Source organism: Polyergus mexicanus, unplaced genomic scaffold (assembly GCF_030449975.1).
Source record: "Polyergus mexicanus isolate NDT 795.1 unplaced genomic scaffold, iyPolMexi1.0 SCAF_23, whole genome shotgun sequence".
Lineage (NCBI taxonomy): Eukaryota > Metazoa > Arthropoda > Insecta > Hymenoptera > Formicidae > Polyergus > Polyergus mexicanus.
The window spans coordinates 1,505,264-1,518,907 of NW_027223343.1; the positions used below are offsets into that span (position 1 = coordinate 1,505,264).

The 13,644-nt window shown below is 29.6% G+C and overlaps 2 protein-coding genes across 2 annotated transcripts in view; one reads left to right on the top strand and one right to left on the bottom strand.

Moving 5' to 3' along the window:
• The window catches only part of LOC138942549 (odorant receptor Or2-like), a 150,741-nt gene that overhangs the window by 4,194 nt on the left and 132,903 nt on the right, over positions 1–13,644 (top strand). Inside the window, exons 4-7 of the mRNA XM_070312849.1 lie at positions 4,605–4,914; positions 5,425–5,524; positions 5,750–5,851; positions 5,956–6,114. Of these exons, the coding sequence (XP_070168950.1) occupies positions 4,605–4,914; positions 5,425–5,524; positions 5,750–5,851; positions 5,956–6,114 (671 nt within the window). The remainder of the gene's footprint in view (positions 1–4,604; positions 4,915–5,424; positions 5,525–5,749; positions 5,852–5,955; positions 6,115–13,644) is intronic.
• LOC138942732 (probable cytochrome P450 12a5, mitochondrial) lies at positions 8,356–13,006 on the bottom strand. The gene is made up of 11 exons (XM_070313200.1): positions 12,850–13,006; positions 12,392–12,676; positions 11,661–11,772; positions 11,481–11,603; positions 10,827–10,968; positions 10,321–10,568; positions 9,934–10,117; positions 9,675–9,850; positions 8,818–8,896; positions 8,542–8,754; positions 8,356–8,466 (listed from the first exon to the last, which is right to left on the bottom strand). The coding sequence occupies exons 1-11, from the start codon at positions 13,004–13,006 to the stop codon at positions 8,356–8,358; spliced, it is 1,830 nt and encodes a 609-aa protein (XP_070169301.1).

Genomic DNA, 13,644 nt, shown 5'->3' on the forward strand with positions numbered 1-13,644 from the left:
TTGTTTTAACGAAATAAAATGGATCTTATAAACCTTTAAATATAAAAAAAAATCGCGTTATATTGCGTTTTATAGAAGATAACAGACCCAACGATTTTTTAATCCGGTGACCATTTCAATATTAAATTATAATTACAATACAATTATAATTATATAATTATATAAATTGATGATGCCTATCATTATCAAATACATATATTCAATTTATACAAATATTATATAATGCAAATAATTTGATACTAAAAGCATTATAACACATTTATATGGGCTTATACATATTTATATTATAATTATATTATATATATATATTTTTTTTTTTCATAATTTTTAACTCAAAATATACATTATAATGTTACATATTATTTATATATTACATATTATAATATTTTATAACATGATAAATTTTTTTAAATTTTTCTAAAAATACATAAATTTAAGTTGGATATTATTATTGTCATCTTATTTCTAGCTCTTTTCTTAATGTCCTAATGATCTCTATAGCCCTAACAATCCTACTTACTGGCTGAATCAACAGAAATCTGAGATTTGGAGAACGTATCTCTAATTTAATCACGTGTCCTAATCGCGTGCCCTAATCGGGTGTTTTAATCGAATGCCCTAATCGCGTACCTTGCTACGTATTTTGGCCAGTATTGGCCGCCTATTTTAGGCAACCTATATCCATTCTTCGGACTAGTTGGATCTACCTTTCGTTGCTCCTGGCCACTTTCTGAATCGATCTCTAACGAGAGATCGTAAAAGGAGATACACACTCCTTTTATCGCCGGCTATTTATTATTGCCAGCGAATAAGGGCAAGATTCTTCTTGCGCTCGTAAGGAGATAAGCTCCTTCTTTTGCGGGGTAATTATTGTCGGCAGATGAGCGTAAAGATTTCACGCTCGATGACGATCGTGTGATTTTACGATCGTTCGTTAGACGTTTATTTTAATATAACTTTAATTTAACTGAGACAAGACCAAGTTATCGATCAAAATTTTGATTAAAAAATTATGATAAATTATAATAAATATATAAATTTGATTAAAATTTATATATTAATATATAATTTATTTAATAATATAATAATACATATATATATATATATATAATAATATATAATTTTAATTCTCATAATAATATATAATAATATATATAATTTTAATTTATATAATAATATATAATTTAGAATAAAATAATATTAATTTACACAACATTTATTATTGCCATTTATTATCATATTACAGATAATTGAATTGATTGATCACTTGGTCTCTCTTATTTCAGTTAAAACAAAAAATTTAAGAACAATGTTTTACAAACAAATTCTACAATATGAATGAGCTATAAGAAATTAAGATATGCGTTAAGAATGCGTTAATTACACACGTATACATCACACGTATTATAGTGTTCTTTACTCAATAAATTAAATAAAATCTACAAATTTGGAAAAAAATGTTTTCTATAATCTTCCTTTTTTAATTTAAACTTTAGTTTATTTTTGCAATAGATGCAATGCATATGAAAAGAACTTAAAAGTTATTCAACTTGATCTATTTTAGCTCATCCATGTAAAAATAACGGATTTATCTACAATCTACAATCTACAATCTACATCTACGATCTCTACAAATCCGTTACTTTAAAATTAAAAACAAAAGTTTGTCACTCACCGGCACTGATGCGCAACAGCGGAGTTGTTGATCTTGAGGCTACGTTGTCTGTAATATACAAGTATTAAATTTAATTTACAGCAGCGCCCAAAATATAATTATTATTTCAAACAAATTATTATTTTCCACGTCAAATTTGATATCCGATGCATGCGATAATAAACAGATACATAAATATGAAAATTTCATAAATTCTAAAAAGACTATTTTTTTTTAATAATAAAAAATATGTCGGATTTATGTAAAAATCTTTCTTTCTAATTTTCTCCTGTTCAATTCATTTAAATAACGAATTAATCCGTGTACGTGATTTATAACAACCAATATACAAATAATAAATACTTACTCTAGGGTTGCTCCGCTGGTGCAGGATGCCTCTCCTAGGCCTCCTCCTCCTCCTCCTCTCGGAATGTCAGGGGGTCGCTACGTTGATCTGTAACATGCAAATAAGAGATCCAAATTGTAGTAGCGCACAAAATAATCAATATTTAAAAAAATGTATTATACGCATTGAATTTTATATTCGATACATATAATATTATTATATGCATATAATAATGCAGATTATAATAAAATAATTTTATAAATTTTGAAAACAAACTACTAATAACTCTAATAATTTCATATAAAAGTTGTAATTTAAAAATAGAAACTTTTACAATATTATAGCTGTCATATAAAAATCTTTTTCTCTAATTTTCTCTTGTTTAAATCGAATACATAAAAAACAAACGTTACGAGCGATTAATTGCACAATTTAAATTGCACGTATGCAATTAATAAGTAATTAATATACAAATAACAATTTACTTACCACAGGGTTGCTCTACCGACGCCCGATGCCTCTCCTAGGCCGCCTCCTCCTCATCTCAGGTCGATTCACACGCGCGATACTTTGAACGACACTCCCGCACTTTCGAATTTCGGCACGATCGAACCTCGCTTCACCTGAGAATCATACTCCGAGTCGACAAGTCGGGAATTCACCGATTACTTCGAGCAAAGGTTAAGCGGAAGCGGAAGAAGACGAAATCGATCGATGGAATCGACGCGAATGGGGTTCGCTCGACTCTTGGTCCGCGCCTGCTCCCATCGAGGGCCGACTCGTACTTCGTTAGGAACGATTTCATACGAACCACCAAGTCTCTATCGTACAGACCGAGCCGGGTTTATCGTAAGGCTGATAGACGGGTCGAGAATGAAGATACCCACCTCCTAGGTGCTAACAATCTAGATCACTTCGAAAGCGGGAGATCAACTTCTCTAGCGAGCGAAAATCGAACCTAATTAATACAGCCGACTCCTCAAATGCCAAACATGTTAGTATCGCTACAATGTGCTGTTAGACGGTACAAGAGAAGGGACCCATTAACGACGATTCCAAAACGATCGATCGAACTCTAACCGATTCGGGCCGAACCGTTTGTCGGAGCAGAACGTGCCCTCAACAGCCGATTCTCGAACCGAAGTTCAAGATTAACCGCGCGAACATGCATCTATACTATGCACGAACATACGTTGCTACGCGGCCGGCATTCACCTCAGCCGCGACACTGAGGCGTTTTAACATTGCGCCTGCATTAATATATTAAATTTATTAATACATAAATATTTATATAATATATAATATTAATATAGTATTAATATTAACTGATATTAATATAAAATTAATTATATTAATAGGTATTAATATATTAAAGATTGCAACGCTGAGAGATATCCCATTTAGCCGGCAACGAAGTATGATTCTCGATAACAATCGTGAAAACGAGATAGAAGTCCAACGCGAAAACGCGACGACGCGAAAACGCGAAAACGCGGAAACGCGACGCATCGTTGCTCGTACGGCACGATGACGGCAACGACGACGCACTAGGGTGCGTTCGACGCACAAATGCGCGTGCCACATATGAGCCATTGCGCGACTCGTGGCAATGCTGTACTGACACGCGACGCGAAACACGCGAAAACCGTCCGCGGCACGATCACGGTACCGACGACTAATTAATTATTAATCTTCTCGATACTTGTCGCGATCGCGTTTAGGAAAGGAATTTTATGGAGTCTCTCGCACTGCTACATTACCGCTCGAGTATCGCCGGGCGAATGATAATAAACACGTAAGAAAGGAATTTGAGCGTCTCACCCCACTACAGCTCTATTCAAGTGCCTTCGTATAAATGATAACAAGACCGTGATACGTAAACGATGTTTACGCGCGCCAATGTTTACGCCGTCAAGGCCGAAAACATCATGTTATTGTTCTAATCCGCTACGGAAATATTTTACGTATTATCTCTCTCTCTCAAATATATATGCAAAATATTCAATTATATATAAGTATTATATTTTAAATTATAGATTCAATCAATTATTTATTCAAATCAATTATTTATTAAACAATTTATGTATCGCGAAGCTTATCGTTATATTAATTATTCGATTTCTCGATTCAACGGTTTAATACGTTCTTAATCCAAATTATATCTAGATCGTCGAAAAGTCAAATGACAGATCATCGTAGATAAAATATATTTGACTTTATATATACTGTTATAGAAATAATTATTGTTTATAAAGAAACGCAAAACGCAACGATAATTTATAATTCGGTTCTCTATTACTTTAATTCTTATTCGATTAATCGAATATATTACAAAATATATATATTAAGCGTATATGTTATTGTTATATTTTTTCTTAAAAAATAAAAAGAATTTTTGACCGATTCAATAAAATTCCTTTTTCTTATAAAATTCCTTTTTTTTATAAAATTAACAATATTGAATATAAACATTTTTTACTGAATATATTAAATTAATTTTTAAAGATATTAAATATAACAAACTAAAATCTTTAAATTAATGTTTTTTTATACATAGCAAAGAAAAATTTTATTGTATTTAATATTAAATATTAATTGCCATAGGTATCATTATTTGCTGGCTAGCAATAACAGCCATCAGTATGATGGCTACGCCCTTGTTTTCATCACAATCATTTCCGTTTACGGTGGAGTATCCGTTTGACGTATATTATCAACCATTGAAAACTATTATCTTAGCACATCAGATGTTGACAGTTTATCAAAGTATGACACAAGTTGGCGCCAATAGTTTTCCTGCCCTTTTACTTTGGTTTGTAGCTGCCAGGTTTCACATTTTGTCCATCCGGTTTCGTACGATGACAAACATGAAAGAGCTCATAAAGTATGCGCAAGAACACTATACATTACTCAGGTACATATATGGTATAATATATATATATATATATATATATACTTAAGTAACTGTAAATAATCTTGCTCTTATATATTATCGAAATTATCTCGATAGCTAAATTTAAATAAAGTATACAAGCTAAAATGTTTTAAATAGATATATGTGTTAATTTATGAGAAGAAATTTGCATGGTTTAAAGTGCAAATTACTCTTAGTTCCTCAAGTTTCTTCACATAATCGCTAGATAATTTATCTCGAGGTCAAGATTATTCGTAAAATTTATGTTTTCCTAAATATTGTAATTATCCCTGTTAGAGTTTAATGTTATTTTTATTAAATTTCATTTGAACCAAAAATTATTCCATATGTATTTCCTTTTTGTAAAAATACATTCTAAAATATTTTCTATCACTTAAAAAAATATTGTTAATAAGATAAAATATCGCATTGTGTACTAATTCTATATATAACGAGTATATTATAATAATCTACAGTATAATTAAGTATTCTGACAATGAATGCTTACAGATATGCAGAAGAAGTAGGACTCGCAATTCGTTATATAGCGCTATTATGCGTAACCTTTAGTATTGGCGCTGTAATATTCGGTTATCTTACTTTCATGAGCGTAAGTAATGTATATCGTGTAAAAGCTATTACGCATTCTGCACAATTTTACAATACATTTATTTTCTACATGAAAAGCGCATTATCTTTTCTAATTACATGCATACACACGTCCCATGAAATTTATTTAAAATAAAACGTTTGTTTAACGTGTTATATAAGTTACATAATATGTTATTGCATGTTGTATACAATATTATCGTTTCCCAATATTTGCACATAATAGCGTCAACCATGGTCAGTGAAATGGACCTTCCTTATGATAAGTTTTGGCGGCTTTATAGAACTTTATATGTATGCCTGGCCAGCTGATTATGTAATGAGCATGGTTAGTTATTTAATAAATAAATTGCATAAATATATATTATATATAGATAATATAATAAATTCATAATGTTTCGATTAACGTGTGTTGCGAAAAATTTTGATTAGAGTAGCGAAATTGCGCCAGCTGTCTACGATACATTATGGTACAACAACGATTTGACCATGCGAAAGCATTTAATAAATATTATACTAAGAAGTCAACATCCGGTCACTATTTCAGTTCCATGCGCTTTACCAAGTTTATCTATGAAATATTATACGTCGGTAAGAATGTATTGTATTTGTTTAACGAGAGAGAGAGAGAGAGAGAGAGAGAGAGAGAGATCATCTTTCACCTTTATTACATGTCATATTTTATACATTACTCTCTCTCTCTCTCTATTATATTTTATTATTTCCATTTATTTTATATATGTATTTATTGTAAAAAGAGAATGTTAATTTTAATATAGTTTAATATATAAAAAGACGTATAGTTCTTAAATATAAATTATATATATACAGGATTGGGAAGTAACGCGTTACTTGTAACGCCGTTACCGTTACAGTTACTTTTTTTCGGTAACTGTAACGGTAATGGCGTTACAAATTTTATTTGTAACGGAAAAAGTAACTTCGTTACATTTTCCGGTAACGAGTAACGAATTTAACAGTTACTTTTATCGTTACTTTTTTCAAATTTTTTGATTTATTTAAGATATTATTCTTGCTATTGTGCGTGATAAAATTTTTATCTTAACCGTAAAGCCGTAAGCAAATCGACCAATTAGCATTCTTATTATGTTGTAATCTCATTTACTACCAGTTCTAAGTACCTTGCAACGAAAATTAGAAAATCTCAATAAATCTGACCTTATAGATTGCCATTCATTAGTTGAAGCTATTCAGCAAGGTTTAAATAAAAGGTAACTTATTAATTTGATTAATACATATGTTATTTAATTTTAAATAAGGATTTAATTGAAAAATATTATTTTATTTTAAACTATTGATTCAAAAGTATTAATTTCAATAAAATAAACAATGTCGCTTAATTTACTATATTTGATTTTAGATTTCTTACAATATTTGAAACAAAAGAATTAATAATAGCAGCATGTTTACATCCAAAATTTAAGTTAAACTGGTTAACCGGAGAAAAAAGAAAACGTGCTGAAAATTACTTGGAGGATTTATTGGGAATCCGATCAACTGAAAATTCTTCAAAAGCTGGAAAATCTGACGATCGCGATGATTTTTTCATTTTTGAGCAAAAAACGGTACAAAATGAATCTGAACAAGAAGAATTGCAACGGTTTTTAAAATCAAATAATTGTAATATAGAAATGTTAAACGACTATCCAAAACTTAAAAAACTTTTTATTAAATATAATACAGCTCTACCAAGCAGTGCATCTGTAGAAAGAATGTTTAGCATCGGTGGCTCTGTATTAACACCACAAAGAGGGCATTTAAATGATGATACTATAGAGCAACAAATTTTATTAAAAATTAATAAAGAATTTCGATAAAATTTAATCATTTATTTTGTAATAAACCTTGAATGAAATCTTGCTTACAATTTTTTAAAAGTTTTTCTTATGCAAAATAATTTATTAGTTTGTATTGTAAAAAAGTAACGGAAATTGTAACGACTCGTTACTTTTTAGTAACTGTAACGGTAACGAGTTACTTTTTAAAATTAGTAACGAGTAACGGTAACGAGTTACTTTTTAGAAAAAATAACGGTAACGGTAACGAGTTACTTTTATAAAGTAACTTTCCCAACCCTGTATATATATATATATATATATATATATATATATAATTTAGATTTTTTTTTATGCAATAGCAATCATAATCCAGCGTTATTTAAGATGTGGAATTGTCAATAATGTAGCTTTTTTTTTCTACTTTTCAGTATGTTTCGACGGTTTTTTCATACATGGCAGCAGTGCGTATAATGATGGATCAGGAGTGAAAAAAGGATCAGATCTATAAAAATTTCTGAGGTGTATTTTTATAAAACGTTGGCTGTGTTATACAACTGCATAAAATGATTTTAAATGTTATAATAAAAATGTGCACTTGTGTTGGTAAAATTATTACGCCAATATTCTTATATAACTTATACTTTGTATATTTATAAATCACAAGAATCATATTTATGTCTTTTATTTGTCGAGATATTAATATTTTTAATCCGTAAAACATATAAACAAATATAAATTATATTTTTCTTATAAATAATATTTGCTGTTTAACAAAATTAACATTTGATACACGAATATAAATACATATTTAATATAACTTTCAAATTATTTTGTTAACAAAATAATATGCAATTTGATATAAATATATATATCCTATGTACCTTAAGCTCATACATAGACTTTTTTTTACAGAAAGATAATCCTACGTAATATGATGATAATAAAGATACATGTTTTTCTTTTTATCTGTTCACACACTGTCATGTCCCTTAAATACTTGTAATTGTTTAGGCTTTATATCTTTTATTACCCTTTAATCCCTATCTAAGAATCGAAAACGTAATGATTTATTTGGTACATTAACCATACGAAATCGGCTTTGGATATCAGCATAATCGTATTCAATTATAAATTCTCGTATCAACTGTAAAGAATAAAATACATATACATTTTTATTTTAATCCGAAATATATTTTTTTAACGCATGCGATAAATGTACCTTTGCGGTGAGTAACATCATTTGCATTTCGGCCATATCTTTTCCTAGACAGGCACGTACACCGTGCCCGAAAGGAAGACATGAATACTCTTGGTAAGAATTGCCACGCGCATGTTCATTCTGTTTCAACCACCTTTCCGGCAGATACTTGCCAGGATCTTCAAAATGTTCCTCACGCTGTGACGTTATTTGATTCGCCATTATGACAAAAGTCTGAGACAAAAATTATTTGTTTGTTATCTCGCGTCTAGATTTGAACTAACACTTACAACTTACCCCTTTCGGTATCGCGTATCCGTGTAGCGAAATTGCCGACGACAATGATCTCGTCAAATAGGGAAATGCAGGTCGCAATCTTTTACATTAAAAAAAAAAATATATATATATATATATGTATATATACAGGGTGGTCCTCGTAACGATCGCCACGATTTTTAAGGCACTTACAATAATCTGACATAAAAAAGTTTCAAACAAAAGTTGCGTGGCTTCAAGGGGGCCATAAGATGGTGACAATGATTTGACCTTGGAAAATCATTTGAAGGTCATGTGAAGGTCAACTTTAAAATCTTAAATGGAAACCCCCATTTTTTATTTAGTATTCTTGTAGCTGACATTGAGAGCTTTCCAAAACACTATAATAAAGTATTTTTTTATTAAGTACTTTTTGAGTTATTTTATATTTTAATCTGACATATTTTGATATAAAAAATTTAATATCTCGTAAAATATTTAGTTTTTGATAATCTTACCGTAATACTTCTATGTACAGAATAATGAGACAAATCAATTAGTATAAAAAAAAAATTGTTTTTAAGAAAATTATTTACAATGTATTTTTTTTAAACAATTATTTGTTTTTTTTTGGCACTAATTTTTGTTTGAAAACACAACTTTTGTTTGAAACTTTTTTACGTCAGATTATTGTAAGTGCCTTAAAAATCGTGGCGACCGTTACGAGGACCACCCTGTATATAGTACCAATTTATTATATAATATTTCTTGCTCATTTTTCTATACTACTGTTGCTCATTATAGATAATGACATATAATTATACAAAATTTTCAGAACTATTTAAAAGTTTTATAACAAAGAAAAATTAACACGTAATATTTCATAAATTCTGTTATACCTAAGACTCTCCTTTATGCACGCTTTTAGATATGGCATATTTTTCAAGCTTTCTTTTGTCAGAGTTGTGTTATCATCTGTTTTTGATAGAACAGAGATAATTTCGTCATACAATCGTTTTTGTACTCTAGGATTCCTCGCTAAAAAGTAAAGCAGGAACGCCTCGCAATTTATGACCTAAAAAAAAAAAAGAAAAAAAAAGTAATTTATTACGTACATTTATATTATTATCTTGTTTGCGTGAAATTATTGCATATTACAGCTTGAACGCCTAGAATAATCATGTCCATTAAAAGGGTAGCAATGTCGTCCGAATGGATACGTTGAATCATCATTTTTTCGAGCAATGATAAATCTTTCTCTTCATTCGTAAATCTTTCTTGTTTCGTTAGCGGAGAAGCCTGCAGCTTGTTCTGTGCTTGGCGAATATATTTTCCAATAATCCTGAGATTCATTGTGCATAAATGTATCAAATTAACAAGATATAATATTACTGAAAATAAAAAGCTTCGCGATCAATGCGTGCAGCCAAGATATATAAGATATTAAATAAAATTATTATTATTATAAACGAAATGTACAGAGAAAAAAATAATATATGCATTTGATAAATTTTGTCAAAGTCTTATGAAATTTTATTAACTCACTCGTCAAGAATGTCGCAAGCTGCAAAAAGTTTCTTGGCGAATGGAGTTTCGATGAATCTCCACACCTGAAATCCAGTCTCGCAACGAGCCATATACGTGTGAGCGGTACTTAATGCATTAAGAAGTTTCGTGACCTCGGACATCGATTTCGAAGTGACATCGAGAAAACCGAGATGCCTATTGAACATCATTACGTAGAAGCATTCCATACCCCACGCGGTGAGTTCCTGATAAAAATTCGCTGGTACCTGTTATTCAAAAATTAATTAAAACGTTACTTTTCGAACTATTCTACGTTTGATAGTAATATATGTAATCAAGCATTATCATTCCTGTAACATTTATTCGCATGGTCATCTTTTATATTTACTTGATATAATTTTATTAAATTTACAAAAGATTTTTATATTAATTTTGCTTTTTACTCTTTAAACGTTATTTGTATGTTATGTGTTAGATTTAAGACGATTAACGTTAATGTACGTTAAAAGGTTGTTAATATATACCTCGTCTTGTCGATTGCGTATATTACGAATTCTGTTAACAAGCTCGTCACCCACTGAATTCAGTTTTCCGATATAATTCGAACTTGTTTCGTGTAACGGCCGATCAACTTTCTCTTTCACTTCTAACCACTCCGAACTTTGTCTGACATTTCGTAAAATTATTATTGCGTTATTGTATGTCTCATATTTTTATAAAATAATATTTTTATAAAAATTGTATAAATACTTTTATATAATTTAAACAAGGAAAAGTCATTATGATTATCGAAAAAAAAAAAAAAAATAAAAAAGATTCTGTATTATATTTATACAAAGGAAAGTTATATTTAATTATGTCACAAATAGATGTAGGATTAGCTGTAAATGGAATAAATTAATTCCTGATTGTGGCAGTGATTATGACACGATCCAACAATCAATAAACATGTGACATACTCAATTATTTTCTCTCTCTCTCTCTCTCTCTCTTTCATATAAATAAATATAATTAAATTCACACATTTGTTTAGTTCAAGAAAAATATTTTGCTTACGAGATACAATATCAATGTATTTCTTTTTGTAAATATAATTCGAGGTATACTCTTTTAATTATTTTTTTTTTATATATTTCAACCCTCTTGCATTATATATTCTATGTAAATCGAACACTTACAGAGAGAACGCTCCAGCGAAACGACACTTGCGATGATTAAGGCGATAGTGTTGAAGAATATCAATGCCGCTACGAACAGCTGACTCGCTTTCTTGCTTGAAAACTTCCGCTATATGCTCGGGCCTAAAAGAATTGATGAATTTGCTTCAAGATTGAAACATGATAATTGCAACATCTTACCTGTGAATCATAACTATATCGTTTGCAAAAGGGCCGTTAATCCGCACAATGCATCCGTATTCATCGAATAAATACTTAATCGGCGTGACATTGCGATTCCAAGATAATCGTCCTGCAAAGTAATCCATGAAATGTATGTTTTTAATCATTAGAATACAGAATATATAGTTTAGATTTTAATATTAATTTGCAAATTTTATGTTAATTTGTAGTTAACTTTTAATTTATTTTTAATTTTTTATCTATTATACGTAATTAATTTTAATGCTCCTTTATATTCGTTTGTTGAGAGGAGTGTTTTTATTATATGTTAATAATAAAAAAGAATTTATATTATTATAACATTAATAAATTATAACATTAATATTTCTCTTTGTTTTAAAGATTTTTTTTTTTTAAATTTTTGACGTAAATTATAATAAAAACTCTCTTAAACAATAATCGTTTTTAATTCTGTTTTCTACTAACAGTAAATGTATAAATATTGTATATGTAATTGTATGTATATCTGTGTATGTGTGTCCATAAATTCGGAAAACTTGATATGCGCTTTACGTTGTACGTAAATTTTCGAGACTCAGACGACGAATTGCTTAAAATTCAAAGAACCAGACTTTATTTATATTCTACACATTTTACAAAATCGCTTATTTTTTATTTAAACCGTGATTAATTTAAAAATACAAAACTCTTTGAATTTCAAGCAATTGAAGCTCTTTAAGGGATCGTACCCTGGGTAAATCTGCTGATTAGCAAACTGGAAAACAGTTGCGTACCCAGAAGTGGCACGTATCTCCAGTATTTTTCCCATAACTTGAGTATCATCGGGCCAGGAATGTCCTCAAACGGCAACGGCGCCTTATCCACATGACCAAGAGGCACGATCTTTGATGCAGAAATTTCTAAGTTTTCCGTGGCTATTTCGGGATTCGTTGTCTCCAAGAATGGCATCGCTTTCGATGATGTGACAGCTGCGGTCATTGCCGGAATCGCATGTGATCGCGCCACGGTGGCGTCTGATAATAAAAGAAGTTTGAGATCAATGGCTATTAATTATAATTCTTTTCTTAGATATGTAGCAGCACAATTTAATGAAATGCAATTTATAAATTAGTCTAAATTCATTGAAAATTATTAAATATATAAATGCGATTAAAAGCATCGAGTAATTAAACATCATATTTCTCACTTATTATGTCATTGGTATTGAGCGGTGCACATTTTCTTTCCTCGTTAGCTACCAATGTGTTCGCTAGGTTCGTTGTCAAGCGATAGAAACACGTTTCGTATATTTGCAAAGAAAGATGTCGGCCGACGAAAGTGGATCGTATTAAGCAATGTATCATTTTTGTAATATTGTGATATTTTTATAATACGTTTTGTTTATCTATTAAATAAGAAAATTAAATCATACAAATATTTGTAAAATTACAGGTATTTGTGAAATCACATAAATAAAAATAAATATATAATAATATACGATTATACAGACGCGCGAAAAAAAGAAAAAATATGTAATGTATATGTAATACACATATATATATATTTAGGGAGACTTAAATTTTTACATACCTGCTAAATATACAGCTTGGAAAAATGAAAATGATGGTGAAATATTATCGTATATAATGGCAGTTGAGCCATAAATCTTTGCGCCGATAAAAGAGGGAATAACAAAGTCGTTGCTACGGAAATATATCGAAAAAATAGAAAATCGTCATTCGTCGAAATCGATATCGACTATAAATTCATTCTCTGATATTAATATATATATATAGAATTGTTTTACAATTTTGGAGATTTAATGCTAAATATTATAAAGAAATATTAGTGATATAAGTGAGGCAGTTTTATTGTACTGTAAATAATTCTTTTACATTAAAGATATTTCTTGTAATAAACTTTCTTTATTATATTATAAACTCATTTATTATCTAGATCTAGATGTTCACAAAATTGAACTTGAAGAGTCGTTTATTGTTTT

Excerpts from the sequence above, each read along its gene's own strand:
- LOC138942732 (XM_070313200.1), bottom strand. The coding sequence starts at position 13,006 with ATGATACATTGCTTAATACGATCCACTTTCGTCGGCCGACATCTTTCT. Across the intron at positions 11,773-12,391 it reads AATCAGCAGATTTACCCAGG|GACGATTATCTTGGAATCGC; the intron begins GTACGATCCCTT and ends ATTACTTTGCAG. Across the intron at positions 10,118-10,320 it reads GCTTGCGACATTCTTGACGA|GATTATTGGAAAATATATTC; the intron begins GTGAGTTAATAA and ends AATGAATCTCAG.